Source organism: Cyprinus carpio, chromosome B3 (genome assembly GCF_018340385.1).
Source record: "Cyprinus carpio isolate SPL01 chromosome B3, ASM1834038v1, whole genome shotgun sequence".
Lineage (NCBI taxonomy): Eukaryota > Metazoa > Chordata > Actinopteri > Cypriniformes > Cyprinidae > Cyprinus > Cyprinus carpio.
Window position 1 is genome coordinate 10,456,915 of NC_056599.1, and position 18,663 is coordinate 10,475,577.

Here is an 18,663-nt window from a genome sequence, read left to right on the forward strand (position 1 = left end):
GACTCCGTCGCTATGGAAACAAAGACGCCAAAATCTCTCGCAAATGAGCTTCTCATACTTATTATGAAATTTATTTAATTATAATTGCGATTAGTATTATAAACAGTGCAAAATACTTATTTGTTAATTCAAATATGTGTTGGCCTTTGTAAAATACGGGACAAATCGCGTCCTGTATTGTTTTGATACGCATCATTTTACCTTAAAATACGGGACGATTCCGTATTTTAAGGGACGGATCGCAAACCTAATAACTGGCTGTGTTTACATTAATTTTGCATCATAAAACCATTTTTGAGACGCGCACAGCCGCAAGCGCGAGCAGTCTTCACAAGCAGAGCGCGCATCAGCATTTGAAATTGAAAGCAGCCTTCTGTTAGTGAGGTTGATATTTTAAATGTATAAGTCCACTGCATTCCAAACCACATAAAGTATGACTTCGTAGAGCATTTGTAAGGAAAATACAGACGGGCGAGACCGCACACTTCAAGTGTAACATCAAACAAAGCGCGTCTCTCACAGCGTATCCTGTGCAATGAAGCCGTGAATGTCCTTGTAATTCGCTTCAGTCTTTCTGAACTTTATGAAAGAGTATTTTACGGAAGGTTCGAGTGGTGTATGTGTGAGGGGAATTGGTAGCAAGCAGGGTACGGTTGTGTCTAAAGCAAACTCAGCGTCATCGCGCATCTGGTTAAAAACTAGCTCAGAATCGATCCAGAATCATAGGAGAGAGAATCGAGATGCATCGATTTTTTTCTCCCACCCCTAATAAAAACTACAACTGTCAAAATGTGATTCATTATGCTCTTTTTGTTTACCACTAGCGCATGCTAATGACGTTTTATTCTTATATAGAAATGTGCGTCGTAGCCGACGTGTCAATAGTTGTCGTCTTCGTACAGTCTACATGCATGTCGTAGCCAAGTTTATTACATCCATGTCGCACAGTGATACCAGCAATGATCTTACAGGATTGCTAAAACCGTGCAGTGTGTAGAAGGCTTTAGTCGGGGACACCCCTAGTTTGCTTAGTTTGGCAGATAGTGGTAGACACTTCACAAACATAAACTCCACCAGCGATGAACAGTGTTTTGTCACTACCACAGCATTGTTACACCACTCTTTGTTGACGTACACACACACACACAAGCCACCCCCACGAGTTTTACCAGACAGTGCTGTGTCTCTGTCCGCTAGGGAGCAGGTTAACCCGTGCAGCTGAATAGCGGAGTCCAGGATGTTGTCGTTTAGCCATGTTTCAGTGAAAACAAACACACAACAATCCCTTGTCTCATGCTTTGTAGACCGACTGAGTTGAATTAAGTCCAGTTTTTTTTCCAGAGAGCAAACGTTTGAGAGCATTAGTGACGGAATCGCTGCTCTAGTTGGGTTAGCCCTTAGCCTAGGGCCGCCATCTTGGAGTATCAATTTTATTTCACTATCAATTTAAACAATTTTCTTTCTTTTTTATATTTGTGGTTATTATTTCACCCCTTTAATAGATGCATGTTTATAAAATGTAAATTTGAATTATTCACTTACTATATATACCCATGAAGTTATCTATTTAATGTTTTCTCTTGACTTTACTCTGAATTTTTTTCAGAACTTAATAAACAGGTGGAGGAGAACAGAAAACAACAAGGTGAATTTATCTTCATTAGGTTATTGTTTAACTAGTAATTTAATTGTAATTTTTTTTTTTTTTTTGCCATTTTCAAATTGAGTATATTTATTCAGTTATTTATTTTATATTTGCTGTAATTATTTCTCCCCTATAATAGTTGCATGTTTATAAAATGTGACCCTGGACCACAAAACCAGTCTTAAGTGTCAATTTTTCGAAATTGAGATTTATACATAATCTGAAAGCTGAATAAATAGTCTTTCCATCGATGTATGGTTTGTTAGGATATAGAAAAATACTTGGTTGAGATACAACTATTTGAAAATCTGGAATCTGAGGGTGCAAAAAAAATCTTAATATTGAGAAAATTGCCTTTAAAGTTCAAATGAAGTCCTTAGCAATGCATATAACTAATCAAAAATGAAGTATTGATATATTTATGGTAGGAAATTTACAAAATATCCTAATGATTTTTGGCATGAAATAAAAATCGATTTTTTTTGACCCATACAATGTATTGTTGGCTATTGCTAGAAATATACTCATGCTACTTATGACTAGTTTGGTGCTCCAGGGTCACAAATGCACATTTGAATTATTTATTCAGTGACCATATGTAGCTCTGTTTTAATATTATTTTCTCTTTCCTTTATCCTGAATTTTCTTCAGAAAACAATGCACTTTTAAAGAATGAGAACCAGAAAATAAAACAAGGTGAATTTTTCTTTTAAGTTATAATTTCATTATTAATGTAGTAAAAAAATAATGTTTTTATCCAAAAATATCTGCTTAACAGACACTGTGTATGTGTCTGTGTATAGCTTAAGTTTATTAAATTATTTATTTGCCATTTTTTTTAATACAATCTGTTATTAGGATGAATTATATAATTTTAACGTTTTTTTGTTTTTGTTTTTTGTTTTTTTGCTTTATTCAGAACACAATGAATTTTATCCATTCATTAATAAATTAAGTCTGCTGATCCACAAAACATTAACACACTGTGTATTCATATGTAAATAAAAGGAGCCATAATTGACTTTATGGCAATTCACACACACACACACACACACACACACACACACACACACACACACACACACACACACACTTATATATTATAAATGCATGTTTATAAAATGTAAAATTAAATTCAGTTACTATATATACTCGTGATTTTATCTATTTAATGTTTTCTCTTGACTTTATTCTGAATTTTCTTCAGAACGTGATGAACTACAGAAGGAGGAACAAAGAATAAAAAAATGAAAATATATCTATAATATTATATTTTCAACAAAAGTCAAGTCAAGTCAAGGTGAGCTTTATTGTCATTCTGCCACATGTGTGGACATACAGTGGAACGAAATGTTGTGCCTCACAGGACCACGGTGCTACATAAATACAGGCAGGGGCGTAGCTATCTTTTCAGAAGTGAGGTGGACAGAAACTATATATATATATATATATATATATATATATATAAAACATTACAATATAACATTTCTGCAATCTATATAGCCTACCAGTCAACAGTTTTTGAACAGCGAGATTTATAATGTTTTTAAAAATGTATCTGCATTTATTTGATCCAAAGTACAGCAAAAGCAGTAATACTGTGAAATATTTTTACTATTTAAAATAACTGTTTTCTATTGGAATATATTTTAAAATGTCATTTATTTCTGTGATCAAAGCTGAATCAGCACCATTACTCCAGTCTTCAGTGTCACATCCTTCAGAAATCATTCTAATTTGCTGATTATCAATATTTAAAACAGATGAGTAATTTTTTTTTCATTATTCTTTGATGAATAGAATGATCCAAAGATCAACATTTATGTGAAATAAAATGTTTTTGCAACATTATACATTATATCATTCAAAAGCAAATGATATCAATATACAAAGTCAATATACAAGAGTCAATATACAAACCCGATTCCAAAAAAGTTGGGACACTGTACAAATTGTGAGTAAAAAAGGAATGGAATAATTTACAAATCTTATAAACTTATATTTTATTCACAATAGAATATAGATAACAAATCAAATGTTGAAAGTGAGAAATTTTGAAATGTCATGCCAAATATTGGCTCGTTTGGATTTCATGAGAGCTACACATTCAATAAGTTGGGACAGGTAGCAATAAGAGGCCGGAAAAGTTAAATGTACATATAAGGAACAGCTGGAAGACCAATCTGCAGCTTATTAGGTCAATTGGCAACATGATTGGGTATAAAAAGAGCCTCTCAGAGTGGAAGTGTCTCTCAGAAGTCAAGATGGGCAGAGGATCACCAATTCCCCCCAATGCTGCGGGCGAAAAATAGTGGAGCAATATCAGAAAGGAGTTTCTCAGAAAAAAATTGCAAAGAGTTTGAAGCTATCATCATCTACAGAGCATAATATCATCCAAAGATTCAGAGAATCTGGAACAATCTCTGTGCGTAAGGGTCAAGGCCGGAAAACCATACAAGATGCCCGTGATCTTAGGGCCCTTAGACGGCACTGCATCACATACAGGAATGCTACTGTAATGGAAACAGTGGTGGTCAGTAACGGAGTAGCTTTACTTCGTTACTGTACTTAAGTACATTTTTCAAGTATCTGTACTTTACTGGAGTAGTTTTATTTTTAGTAACTTTTACTTTTACTTCACTACATTCCAAAGCATAAGATCGTACTTTTTACTTCACTACATTTCATAAAACATATCATTACTCCCTATAATATATCACTTGCTCCGACACACAGAAGCGGTTTCTGATTGAAGAATGAACTGATTCTTTTCAATGAACCTTTTAAATCGGTTCGCAAATGGCACCAATCGCTTCATTCACGAATTAGAATGTTCCGATTGCAGCTCTTCTCGAGTCGACAACACACTGATTCAAATGAACCGTTTAGTGTGAGTCTCCATTGAACTGAATTCATGAGTAAGAACCGGGAAATCTTGTGAGCGCGTGCGTGTCTGATGCTGCTAAAAGTAAGTTACTAATGTCGAATTTTAGGATTAATTATTGTAACTGAAAATCATATTTAGGTCAAAACTGTCATTTATTTGTGAACTAAATCTGCTGTAAAGGGTGATCTGTTCAAGCCCACTGAAATATGGAAGCAGATTAGTCTCAAATATAATTCACGCAAAAAACACGATTCACACATGCGTAGACAATTTCACATGCATGAAACCTAATTCACGTACACACAAAAAAAATTCACGTGCGTGAAAAAAATTTATTTTCACAAAAAGCAATTCACATACGCAAAATAAAATTATATATTCATAAAATACATTTCACAAATGCAAAACACAATTCGTAGATATACAACTGTCCACAAAAACCTTTGAATGTTTAAAATGTACGAGTGTCTGAATGTACAAATCGTCATTTACTACGAATCCACTCGGATTTGTGTGTGTGTGTTTTTGGAGACTTTCCTGGCAGAGCTCTCTTCCCACGTGGTGCCTGTCGTACTCTTTAGCCAATCAGATGCGAGCTTACCATTCAACCAATCATATCATAAGCCACTGAGAGTGCATTCAAGGAGAGTAGTTTTGCACACCTTCAGATGAAGTCACAACAATTACAAAAGAAACCAATCCTTTACACCACTAGTCAGAAACGGAAGTGCTAAAAATCGCTAAAAATGGGCTTCACTTGTCTCAATTGAGTTCCAATTGGGTCGCTGTGTCCATTTCTTTTACTGTCTATGGGATTACTGATGTAAAGGCTTGTTCTACCGTTCTAATTAATCCATATTGCGCAAAAGGTGTGCAGAATCGTGCTCCTTGAATGCACTCTCAGTGGCTTATGATATGATTGGTTGAATGGTAAGCTCGCATCTGATTGGCTAAAGAGTACGACAGACTCACGTGGGAAGAGAGGTCTGCCAGGAAAGTCTCAAAACACACACACACAAATCCGAGTGGATTCGTAGTAAATGACGGATTTGTACATTCAGACACTCGTACATTTTAAACATTCAAAGGTTTTTGTGCACAGTTGTATATCTACGAATTGTGTTTTGCATTTGTGAATGTATTTTATGAATATATAATTTTATTTTGCGCATGTGAATTGCTTTTTGTGAATATATATTTTTTTTCACGCACGTGAATTTTTTTTGTGTGTACGTGAATTAGGTTTCATGCATGTGAAATTGTCTACGCATGTGTGAATCGTGTTTTTTGTGTGAATTATATTTGAGACTAATCTGCTTCCATACTGAAATGCTTGAATGCAAACACATCAGCATCAGTGCCTCTTAGGTCAAAAAAAACCAAAACATTAAAATAACACAGATAAAATAAAATAACTAATGCAGGTTCAAATTCCTGCTGCCATAACATTAACAGTTCTATTAAAATGCTACGCATTTAGCCCTGTGTGACGTCTGTTTATATATTGTTTATCAACAGTATAAATGTTTATATTGTTTGAATTAACTAGCCAAGTAGACAGATATGAATGTTTATTCATAACCATACTGAAAATAAGTAAATATTGGTAGCTGATGCTAACTGTCTAGCTAACAAGCTTGCTGGTGCTAAGTTCAATTCAATTCAATTCAAGTTTATTTGTATAGCACTTTTTACGATACAGATCATTGCAAAGCAACTTTACAGAAAATTAAGTTTCTACAATATTTAGTAGTAGCTTATCAGTGGTGACTGTCAGTTTATGTGTATACGGCAGAAATGTTCAGAAAAATCAATAAAAGAGCGTAAACAAACAGACGATTAACACTATTAACAGCAATTATGCAATCAAACTAGAGCAAAATGTTTTAGTTCTGTATGTGTCTCTGGGTTGGTTATGTTCCCTGGTTAGCATCATCTGAGGTCCTCTGAGGGGTTGGCATCATCTCTTCTCAGGTGTTCTGGATCCATACTGGAGCTTGTGTAAATCCTAGTTACCACGGGGATGTAAATCCTGTGGCAAAGCAGAGAAACAAATAGAGAAATAATTAGCGTAGCTGCTGTTCCAGCCAAGTAAAATTCAATTAGTTTAACCCAAGCTAAAGAATAATAATGCGCATTTGATCAGATATAACTGCAGTCCAAATTATGAGATGCATTATTTGAATGTTTGGCCAAAGAGTGTTTTTAATCTAGATTGAAACAGAGAAAGTGTGTCTGAACCCCGAACATTATCAGGAAGGCTATTCCAGAGTTTGGGAGCCAAATGTGAAAAAGCTCTACCTCCTTTAGTGGACTTTGCTATCCTAGGTACTATCAAAAGTCCAGAGTTTTGTGACCTTAGGGAGCGTGATGGATTGTAGCGTGGTAGAAGACTAGTTAGGTACGCAGGAGCTAAACCATTAAGGGCCTTATAAGTAAGTAATAATATTTTGTAACTGATACGGAAATTAATAGGTAGCCAGTGCAGAGACTGTAGTATTGGGGTAATATGGATCATATTTTCTTGACCTGGTAAGGACTCTAGCCGCTGCATTTTGGACTACCTTTAGCTTGTTTATTGAGGATGCAGGACAACCACCTAGCAGTGCATTACAATAGTCCAGTCTAGAGGTCATCAACGAACAAAAAAGCTTTAAAAAATAAAAAAAATATAGATTGTTTCGTAGCTTGGCAATGTTTCTAAGATGGAAGAATGCTGTTCTTGTAACATGGGAAATATGATTTTCAAAAAGACAAGTTACTGTCTAATATAACACCCAGATTTTTGACAGTAGAGGAAGTAACAGTACATCCGTCTAGTTTGCAATTGTAATCTACGAGATTCTGTGTAATGTTTTCTGGTCCAATAAGTAATATCTCTGTCTTATCTGAATTTAATAGGAGAAAATTATTGGTCATCCAATCTTTTACATTTTTAACACACTCTGTTAGATTAGATAGTTTTGAAGTTTCATCTGGTCTTGTTGAGATATATAGTTGAGTATCATCAGCATAACAGTGGAAACTAATCCCGTATTTTCTAATGATATTACCAAGGAGCAACATGTATATTGAAAATAGCAGAGGACCTAGGACAGATCCTTGTGGCACTCCATATTTTTACCGGTGATAAATGAGATGACTCCCCATTTAGATAAACAAAGTGGTAGCGATCAGACAGGTAGGATCTAAACCATCTTAAAGCCTGCCCTTGGATACCTGTATAGTTTTGTAACCTATCTATGAGTATGTCGTGATCTTTGGTGTCGAACGCAGCACTAAGATCAAGTAAACCTAGCAATGAGATGCAGCCTTGATCTGAAGCAAGAAGCAAGTCATTTGTAATTTTAACAAGTGCAGTTTCTGTGCTATGATGGGGCCTGAAACCTGACTGAAATTCTTCATAGAGATCATTTTTTTGCAGGTAGGAGCACAATTGAGCAGACACAGCTTTTTCTAAAATTTTAGCAGAGGTGTCAAGTAACGAAGTACAAATACTTCGTTACATTACTTAAGTAGAAATTTTGGGTATCTATACTTTACTTGAGTAATTATTTTTTCAGCCGACTTTTTACTTCTACTCCTTACATTTTCACGCAATTATCTGTACTTTCTACTCCTTACATTTAAAAAAATAGGTTCGTTACTGCTATTTCATTTCGGCTTGTTTTCATTCCGGCTTGTCATCATTCCAAAAAAAAAAAAAAAAAAAAAAAAAAAAAAAACCTATCCAGATAAATCGCGCCAATCCGGATGAAGTGAAGTTGATTGTGGTTGGATGAGAAGTATAAACATATACCATTCCGACACCCTATTGGTTTGTACGCGATCCATCGCACCTGTCCTGCACATGAGACAGATCACATCACACTCCAGTAAGGGCATAGCCAGTGTTGGGTTCGTATATCAAAAAATATATTTCTTAAAAGTAGGGTTGGGGTATGGAACCGGTATGCACCGAACCGAATAAGGACGCGGATTTCGGTGCCTCTTAAATGCCTGAGCGATCGATTGTCCTGGTTCTCCGATATGTAGGCCTACACAAGAAGCATGGGCGTCGCTAGGCTTTTTTATAGGGGCTATAGCATTTAGCTCCATAAACTGTATACTCAAATTTGCGATCGCCTCAGAGTCAGTCCCCTTAAATTTCATATGAAAAAGGTGGCAGACCGGTCTACTCTCCGTCTTTCAGCGCGCTCTTCAATCCACAGACGGCGGTGGAGCAGCGCGAGCGCACTTAAACAGAAACAGAGGACACAAGGTTTGGTGTTTATCGATAGATTGTTAGAATATCTGTATCTGTGCAGTTCTTTGTCCTAAATACAGTTTACAAAAGGTCACGAGGGAGCAGTCGGTTTCTGTAAAGTTTCCGCTTGTCACCGCTTATCACACCACAGCTGTTTCCTCCAGCGACAATCTAGCCCTTAACACATATAAACGAACGCATACTTAAATTGTACTTATTTAAAATATACTGAATTAAATCATACGTACTTTATACATACACTACTGTGTAAAGTCTTAGGCACGTTAGTGTTTTCACCCCAAAGAATGGTGTTCGGACAGTTATTTATATATTTTGCTGTAGTGTGTCAGTAGAAAATCAGTTTACATTTCCAAACATTCATTTTGCCGTTGTCAGACTGCTTGTGCATTCAAAATCACACTAGATTATTATTAAAATTAATGGCAAACTGATATTTCCTACTGACACACTACAGCAAAAGATATAAATAAATGGCTTCAAACCCCTTTTGGGGTGAAAATACTAATGTGCCTAAGACTTTTGCACAGTACTGTACTTTACAAACGACATTGTTGCTACTTTATAAAGAATGACCATACAGTCATTCACAGAACTGCTTAAAGACAGTGACAGACACCACTCATTTTAACTAAATATCAGCGTGATTGACAGAGATACAGTAGAAAACATTATGTGTGCTTTTGTATTAAATAATGACCCAGATTGTGAAATACATTTATTAGCCTTAGAGTAAGGGAAGCACAACTTGGCAAATGAGAGCATCCAAGCTATGGATTTATTTTAAATATTTGTAATGGTCTTTATGTTAATCCAGTTTTTTTTTGGCTCTTTTTTTAAGTATCGTTTCAGGCACCGTTTAGGACCGGTACCATTTTAAAAGTATCGAAAATGGCACCGGACCCTACTTAAAAGTTATTATTTCTCAACTACTGGCTCATTTATCAAATAGGTGCTTTCTCTTCATCCTCCGCAAATTAAGCTACTGTAGGTAGTCCGGTAACTAGACGTTTTTTGAATCAAAGTTGCGTTTGCGATTGACAACGCGATTGACAAAGTGAAAGTCGTGACATTTGCCAAGTATGGTAACCCATACTCGAATTGGTGCTCTGCATTTAACCCATCCAAGTGCACACACACAGCAGTGAGAAGTGAACACACCGTGAACACACACCCAGAGCAGTGGGCAGCTATATATCCAACGCCCAGGGAGCAACTGGGGGTTCAGTGCCTTGCTCAAGGGCACTTCAGCTATGGGTATTGAGGGTGGAAGAGAGCGCTGTTCATTCACTCCCTCCCACCTACAACTCCTGCCAGCCCCCGAGACTCGAACCGGCGACCTTCAGGTTACAAGTCCAACTCTCTAACCATGTAGCGAATACAGGAAGCTATCGATCAAGAAAGTATTAGGATTATGAGTTATTTTTCATTTTTATTTTTTGATTAATCACTTGGATTAATCATTCATTTTGACAGCACTAATGTTTATTGTAAATAGACAACCATACAAGGGTAATTGTTACCTAAGCCTTGCCCTGGGTACACCAATTTTCTTGTTCATTGCCCTCACAGATTCCTGCAGCTAGCTTGGATGTACATTAAATACATTCCATTAAAGGCAACTAGTCATCATATCTCTAGTTTTTTAATGTATTTTCATTGTACTAAAGTTCGTTCATTTTCAATGGGGCATATATGCGGCTGAAACAGGTAATCTAGTGCATCCCAAATTTTTCAACATGAATATTTTAATATAACATTATAGTCATTATGCCTATGGCCTTTAGAAAAATGTTTTTTTGAGGAGGTGGGGTAGTGACAATATAGGCCCCTGTGGCGTGGCCTAAGCTTTTGTTCTTAATGGCATTTTTTTTTCCTTACATTACTTTTACTTTTATACTTTAAGTAGTTTTGAAACCAGTACTTTTACACTTTTACTTGAGTAAAAAGCTTGAGTTGATACTTCAACTTCTACAAAAGTCTTTTTAAACCCTAGTAATCTATACTTCTACTTGAGTAATGAATGTGAATACTTTTGACACCAGTGAATTTTAGACATAAAGGGAAGATTTGAAATGGGTCTGTAATTTGCCAGTTCACTAGGATCTAGTTGTGGTTTCTTAATAAGAGGCTTAATAACCGCCAGATTGAATGGTTTTGGGACGTGACCTAAAGATAAGATGAGTTAATAATATTGAAAAGCGATTTTTCTGCTACAGGTAACAACTCTTTCAGTAATTTAGTGGGTACAGGATCTAATAAACATGTTGTTGGTTTAGATGCAGTGATAAGTTTATTTAGCTCTTCCTGTCCTATAGTTGTAAGCACTGCAGTTTATCTTTGGGTGCAATGGATAAAACTAAAGTATTAGACGCTGTAGAATCTACATTTGTTATTGTATTTCTGATGTTATCTACTTTATCAGTGAAGAAATTCATAAAGTCATTACTATTTAACTGTGAGGGAATATTTAGATCGGGTGGCGTCTGGTTATTTGTTAATCTAGCCACTGTGCTAAATAAAAACCTTGGATTGTTTTGGTTGTTTTCTATGAGTTTGTGGATATGCTCGGCCCTGGCAGTTTTTAGAGCTGTCTATAGCTGGACATACTGTTTTTCCACGCAATTCTAAAAACTTCCAAATTCGTTTTTCTCCATTTGTGCTCAAGACTACGAGTTTCTTTCTTGAGAGCGTGGGTATTACTGTTGTACCATGGCACAGTACGTTTTTCTCTAACCTTTTTCAATTTGATGGGGGCAACAGCTTCTAATGTATTAGAGAAGATAGTGCCCATGTTGGCCAGTCAGTTTGTCTAGTTCATGTGTATTTATGGGTACACAGAGCAGTTGGAGATAAATCAGGCAGGTTATTTGGGAATCTATCTTTTGGTGGCTGGAACAATAGTTCTGCCCGGACGATAACACGAAGCTATATAGTTATTATCATCAATACGCAAAAATGCACAATACAAGGAAATGGTCAGTAACATCATCACTTTGAGGTACGATATCTATGTCAGTAAGATCGATTCCATGCGATATAATTAAATCTAACGTATGATTAAAACGATGAGTGGGCCCGGTGACATTTTGCTTTACTCCAAAACAGTTTAATAAGTTTGTAAACGCAAGTCCTAATGCATCATTTGTTTTATCAATATGAATGTTAAAATCTCCAAAAAATTAGCACTTTATCAGCGGTAACCAAACAGGTCTGAGAGGAAATCTCCAAATTCTTTTAGGAATTCTGTATATGGCCCTGGTGGTCTATACACAGTAGCCAGGAGAAAGAGATACAATAGATTTCTTTTGCATATCTGACAGTGTAACATTAAGCATAAGTATTTCAAATGATTTAAACCTGTATCCTGTTTTTCTGGGTAACACTGAGAATATCACTATATATGTTGCAAGCACCTCCCCCACGACCAGTCTGACGGGGCTCATATTTATAACAGTAGTTTGGTGGAGTAGACTCATTTAGACCAATATAATCATTTGGTTTTAGAAAGGTTTCAGTCAAGCAGAGTACATACAAAAACTATTATCTGTGATCATTTCATTTACAATAACTGCTTTGGGTGTGAGTGATCTAATGTTTATGAGCCCAAACTTTAAAAATTGTTTTTGTTCATTTATTTTTATGTTTTTCTGGTTTAATCACGATAAGATTTTTTTCTAGATCCTACATTAATTTATATTTTGACCTCACTATTCGGGGAACAGACACAGTCTTAATAGATTGGACAGCGCAAGTACTTCTAACATTTAAGCGGGTAGAACAAAAGCCATAATAGCAGTTATTTGAAAATTGGCTTACTAGTCATATGGAGCGTAGAGTCCTGGAGATGTTGTCCGACAGCAGCTCCGCTCCGACTCTGCTGGGGTGCAGGCCATCAGCGCGAAAAAGCCCAGGTCGCTCCAAGAAAAGATTCCAATTATTAACAAAGAGCAGTTTCTGTTTTTTACACCATGACAATAACCATTCATTTAGAGCAAAAAGTTTACTGAACCTTTCGTGTCCTCGTCGATACGTGGGCAGCGGTCCTGACACGATGATCATCGCCGCCGGCGTCGTGCTGCGAACCGTCTCGATCAGGCTCCTGAAGTCCCTCTTCAGCGTCTCCGTCTGCCGCTGCATGGTGTCGTTAACCCCGGCGTGAAGCACGACCGCTCTGGGGCTCTCGTCGGCCTTCAGGATCGCAGGGATCTGCGCAGAAACATCGAGAACACGAGCACCAGGGAGACAGTGAGTGTGCACTTTACCTTCGGCTAACGTAGCACGGACGTGTCGGACGATGGAGTCTCCGACGATCACAGCGTCGCGTTCCGTCTCCCGGAGGGGGAGAAGTCGTCGCCCGGGGCCTGGCTCGCGTCCTCCGCTGCGGATGCACCCAGGGTCCGTGGTGTCCCGGCGCCGGAGTGAAGGACATCTGGGCAGAACGCGTCCTGGGTGCACCGGGCCTGTGCAGAGAAACACACGGGGGTGAGGTGGTGGGACTGTTAGCAGCGCGCTGTATACTTACCCTGGACTTGTGAGCATCAGCCCGGTAGGTTTCCAGCGTGGCTCTCCGCTCTCTCAGCTGGGCCTGCCTCTGCTCCAGGACCCGAATCTGCTTCTCCAATGGCCTCCAGCTCGAGTTGCCACCGAATGCATCTCGAACGTGTCGTCACCTGCACTCAAAGGTAGACAAACATCCGCCATTTAAGCAAGTTACAGTGAGTAAAGCAATTGTAATGTGTGTGAATAGAGTATTAGCGATGCACGCGGGTTTAGCGACAACCACGCTGGTTATGCTAACGGGTTATAAGCTACTAGCGGACTAAGGAAATCAAAATAAAACTAGTGATAACAAGGCGCTCTGATTGTTTTGTTGAAGAATACGATAGGGGATATATTCACACGTTATAGAAACGAAAATTATGGTGTATAAAATAGATTTCAACAATAAAAAATAGACGATAGAGAAATAACGTGACGGAATCTAAGTTGAGGTCATTTTTAAAAATAAAGTTCAAATATTTTTATTCAACCACCTAGATAGATTACATCTGGGAAAAAACAAAGGATGTGATGTTCAGAACATGGTAACGACAGTAATTATCAAAGTGGGAAGTGATGCCCTCTGGGGGCATTGGGCCAGGGGTGTTTAGACCACAGACAAGGTTTGAGATGGAAAAAATCATTATGAAAATATAATTATTTTTTCCTTAAAATGTTCTTCCGAAATTCAAATTTAAAGGGGATTTTCTCAAAGTTTTTGAATTTTTTGCACCCTTAGATTCCAGATTTTCAAATAGTTGTATCTCAGACAAATATAATCCTTTCCTAACAGCTTATTTTCAGCTTTCGGATGATGCATAAATCTCAATTTCGAAAAATTGACCCTTATGACTGGTTTTGTGGTCCAGGGTCACAAGTCTGTTTTCTCTCAGGTACATCACAGTGTAAGCTTCATAGTGAACATTACTACATCACTCTCATCAGCGTAGTCCATATCAATAACAAAAATATATTTTGACTCCGTGTAGTGGTTATTTTGAGAAAATTCCAGGTATTTTGAGCAGTAGGATTATATAAAAAAAAATGTGCTAATATAAAATTAAATAAGTAGCCTAAATAAAATTGCTAAATAATCTATCTATCAGTACTTTTTTACCTTAAGTACATAAAAAATTAAGTACTTTTGTACTTTCACTCAAGTAACATTGAAAAAGGACTACTTTTACTTTTACTGGAGTATTATTTTAATTATACGTATCTGTACTTTTACTGCCAGTCCTGACACACTTTTGCGAGCTGAAAATACCAATGGAAATCACAACATGGGCTCAGGAAATACTTCCAGAAAACATTGTCGGTGAACACAATCCACCGTGCCATTCGCCGTTTGCCGGCTAAAACCCCACCGAACTCCTATAGGTCAAAAAAAAGCCATATCTAAACATGATCCAGAAGAGCAGGTGTTTTCTCTGGGCCAAGGCTCATTTAAAATGGACTGTGGCAAAGTGGAAAAACTGTTTCTGTGGACAGACGAATCAAAATTTGAAATTCTTTTTGGAAAAAAGGGGGGACGCCATGTCATCCGGACTAAAGAAGACAAGGACAACCCAAGTTGTTATCAGCACACAGTTCAGAAGCCTGCATCTCTGATGGTTATGGGGTTGCATGAGTGCATGTGGCACAGGCAGCTTAACGTCTGAAAGGCACCATCAATGCTGAAAGGTATATCCAAGTTCTAGAACAACATATGCTCCCATCCAGACGTCGTCTCTTTCAGGGAAGACCTTGCATTTTCCAACATGACAATGCCAGACCACATACTGCATCAATTACAACATCAAGGCTGCGTAGAAGAAGGATCCGGGTACTGAAATGGCCAGCCTGCAGTCCAGATCTTTCACCCATAGAAAACATTTGGCACATCATAAAGAGGAAGATGGGACAAAGAAGACCTAAGACAGTTGAGCAACTAGAAGCCTGTATTAGACAAGAATGGGACAACATTCCTATTCTTAAACTTGAGCAACTTGTCTCCTCAGTCCCCAGACGTTTGCAAACTGTTATAAAAAGAAGAGGGGATGCCACACAGAGGTACACATGGCCTTGTCCCAACTTTTTGAGATGTGTTGATGCCATGAAATTTAAAATCAACTTATTTTTCCCTTAAAATTATACATTTTCTCAGTTTAAACATTTGATATGTCATCTGTGTTGTATTCTGAATAAAATATTGAAATTTGAAACTTCCACATCATTGCATTCTGTTTTTATTCACAATTTGTACAGTGTCCCAACTTTTTTGCAATCGGGTTTGTAATTTTTATTTTTTGGAAAATAAATTATAGAAATGAATACTTTTATTTAGCAAGAATGCTTTAAATTGATCAAAACTGATGATAAAGACATAATTTTACAAGATTTAAAAGATTTCTATTTCAGATAAATGCTGTCCTTCTGAACTTTCTATTCAACAAAGAAACCTGAAACAAATCTACTCAGTTGTTTTCAACATTATCATAATAAGTGTTTTTTGAGCAGAAAATCAGAATATCAGAATGATTTCTGAAGGATCGTGTGACTGGTGTAATGATGCTAAAAATTCAGCTTTGAAATCACAATAAATTACATTTTGAAATATATTCAAATAGAAAACAGTTATTTTAAATAGGCTAGTAAAAATATTTCAAAATTTTAACTTTACACTGGATAAAATAAATCAAATAATTGCAAACATAACAAACATAATAAAAATCTAAAAAACACATTAACAAGCTTACTGTTCAAAAACTTTTGACTGGTAGTGTACAGGCAACTTTAATTTTTCACTGATAACTTTCCCATTCTGCCCTACATCTGGAGAGTCTTGTGTTCAAAGGGCAGATGTGAGCTCCTAGATGTTTTAAACCGCGCAGGATTGTTTACCGCATGCTGCACCCTGTGAAAGGACTTTAACTGCGCGCGTTCCGGAGACTCCGTCGCTATGGAAACAAAGACGCCAAAATCTCTCGCAAATGAGCTTCTCTTATACTTCTTAAGAAATTTATTTAATTATAATTGCGATTAGTATTATAAACAGTGCAAAATACTTATTTGTTAATTCAAATATGTGTTGGCCTTTGTAAAATACGGGGCAAATCGCGTCATGTATTGTTTTGATACGCATCATTTTACCTTTAAATACGGGTCGATTCCGTATTTTAAGGGACGGATCGCAATCCTAATAACTGGCTGTGTTTACATTAATTTTGCATCATAAAACCATTTTGAGAGTCGCACAGCCGCAAGCGCGAGCAGTCTTCAGAAACAGAGCGCGCATCAGCATTTGAAATTGAAAGCAACCTTCTGTATAGTGAGGTTCATATTTTAAATGTATAAGTCCACTGCATTCCAAACCACATAAAGTATGACTTCGTAGAGCATTTGTAAGGAAAATACCGACGGGCGAGACTGCACACTTCAAGTGTAACATCAAACAAAGCGCGTCTCTCACAGCGTATCATGTGCAATGAAGCCGTGAACGTCCTTGTAATTCGCTTCAGTCTTTCTGAACTTTATGAAAGAGTATTTTACTGAAGGTTCGAGTGGTGTATGTGTGAGGGGAATTGGTAGCAAGCAGGGCACGGTTGTGTCTAAAGCAAACTCAGCGTCATCGCGCATCTGGTTAAAAACTAGCTCAGAATCGATCCAGAATCGTAGGAGAGAGAATCGAGATGCATCGATGTTTTTCTCCCACCCCTAATAAAAACTACTACTGTCAAAATGTGATTCATTATGCTATTTTTGTTTACCACTAGCGCATGCTAATGACGTTTTATTCTTCTATAGAAATGTGCGTCGTACTGCAGTGTGTAGAAGGCTTTAGTCGGGGACACCCCTAGTTTGCTTAGTTTGGCAGATAGTGGTAGACACTTCACAAACATAAACCACCAGCGATGAAGTGTTTTGTCACTACCACAACATTGTTACACCACTCTTTGTTGACGTACACACACACACACAAGCCACCCCCACGAGTTTTACCAGACAGTGCTGTGTCTCTGTCGCTAGGGAGCAGGTTAACCCGTGCAGCTGAATAGCGGGGTCCAGGATGTTGTCGTTTAGCCATGTTTCAGTGAAAACTAACACACAACAATCCCTTGTCTCATGCTTTGGTAGACCGACTGAGTTGAATTAAGTCCAGTTTATTTTCCAGAGAGCAAACGTTTGAGAGCATTAGTGACGGAATCGCTGGTCAAGTTGGGTTAGCCCTTAGCCTAGCGCCGCCATCTTGGAGTATCAATTTTATTTCACTATCAATTTAAACATTTTTCGTTCTTTTTTATATTTGTAGTTATTATTCCATCCCTTTAATAGATGCATGTTTATAAAAAGTACATTTAAATTATTCTCTTACCATATATACCCATGAAGTTATCTATTTAATGTTTTCTCTTGACTTTATTCTGATTTTTTTTCAGAACTTAATAAACAGGTGGAGGAGAACAGAAAACAACAAGGTGAATTTATCTTCATTAGGTTATTGTTTAACTAGTAATTTAATTGTAATTTTTTTTTTTTTTTTTTTTTTGCCATTTTCAAATTGAGTTTATTTATTCAGTTATTTATTTTATATTTGTTGTAATTATTTCTCCCCTATAATAGTTGCATGTTTATAAAATGTGACCCTGGACCACAAAACCAGTCTTAAGTGTCAATTTTTCGAAATTGAGATTTATACATAATCTGAAAGCTGATAAATAGTCTTTCCATCGATGTATGGTTTGTTAGGATATAGAAAAATACTTGGTTGAGATACAACTATTTGAAAATCTGGAATCTGAGGGTGCAAAAAAATCTAAATATTGAGAAAATCGCCTTTAAAATTGTCCAAATGAAGTCCTTAGCAATGCATATAAATGCAAGTTTTGATATATTTATGGTAGGAAATTTACAAAATATCTTAATGGAACATGATCTTTACTTAATATACTAAAGATTTTTGGCATTAAAGAAAAATCGATAATTTTTTTGACCCATAAAATGTATTGTTGGCTATTGCTAGAAATATACTCATGCTACTTATGACTAGTTTGGTGCTCCAGGGTCACAAATGTACATTTGAATTATTTATTCAGTGACCATATGTAGCTCTGTTTTAAAATATTATTTTCTCTTTCCTTTATCCTGAATTTTCTTCAGAAAAACAATGCACTTTTAAAGAATGAGAACCAGAAAATAAAACAAGGTGAATTTTTCTTTTAAGTTATAATTTCATTATTAATGTAGTAAAAAAATAATGTTTTTATCCAAAAATATCTGCTTAACAGACACTGTGTATGCATCTGTGTATAGTTTAAGTTTATTTAATTATTTATTTGCCATTTT

The 18,663-nt window shown here is 36.7% G+C and overlaps 1 protein-coding gene across 1 annotated transcript in view; it reads left to right on the top strand.

The window, feature by feature from the left end:
• The window catches only part of LOC109057376 (butyrophilin-like protein 3), a 36,110-nt gene extending 33,214 nt beyond the window's left edge, over positions 1-2,896 (top strand). Inside the window, exons 13-15 of the mRNA XM_042721362.1 lie at positions 1,607-1,645; positions 2,297-2,341; positions 2,853-2,896. Of these exons, the coding sequence (XP_042577296.1) occupies positions 1,607-1,645; positions 2,297-2,341; positions 2,853-2,896 (128 nt within the window). The remainder of the gene's footprint in view (positions 1-1,606; positions 1,646-2,296; positions 2,342-2,852) is intronic.
• Positions 2,897-18,663: the final 15,767 nt, after the last annotated feature.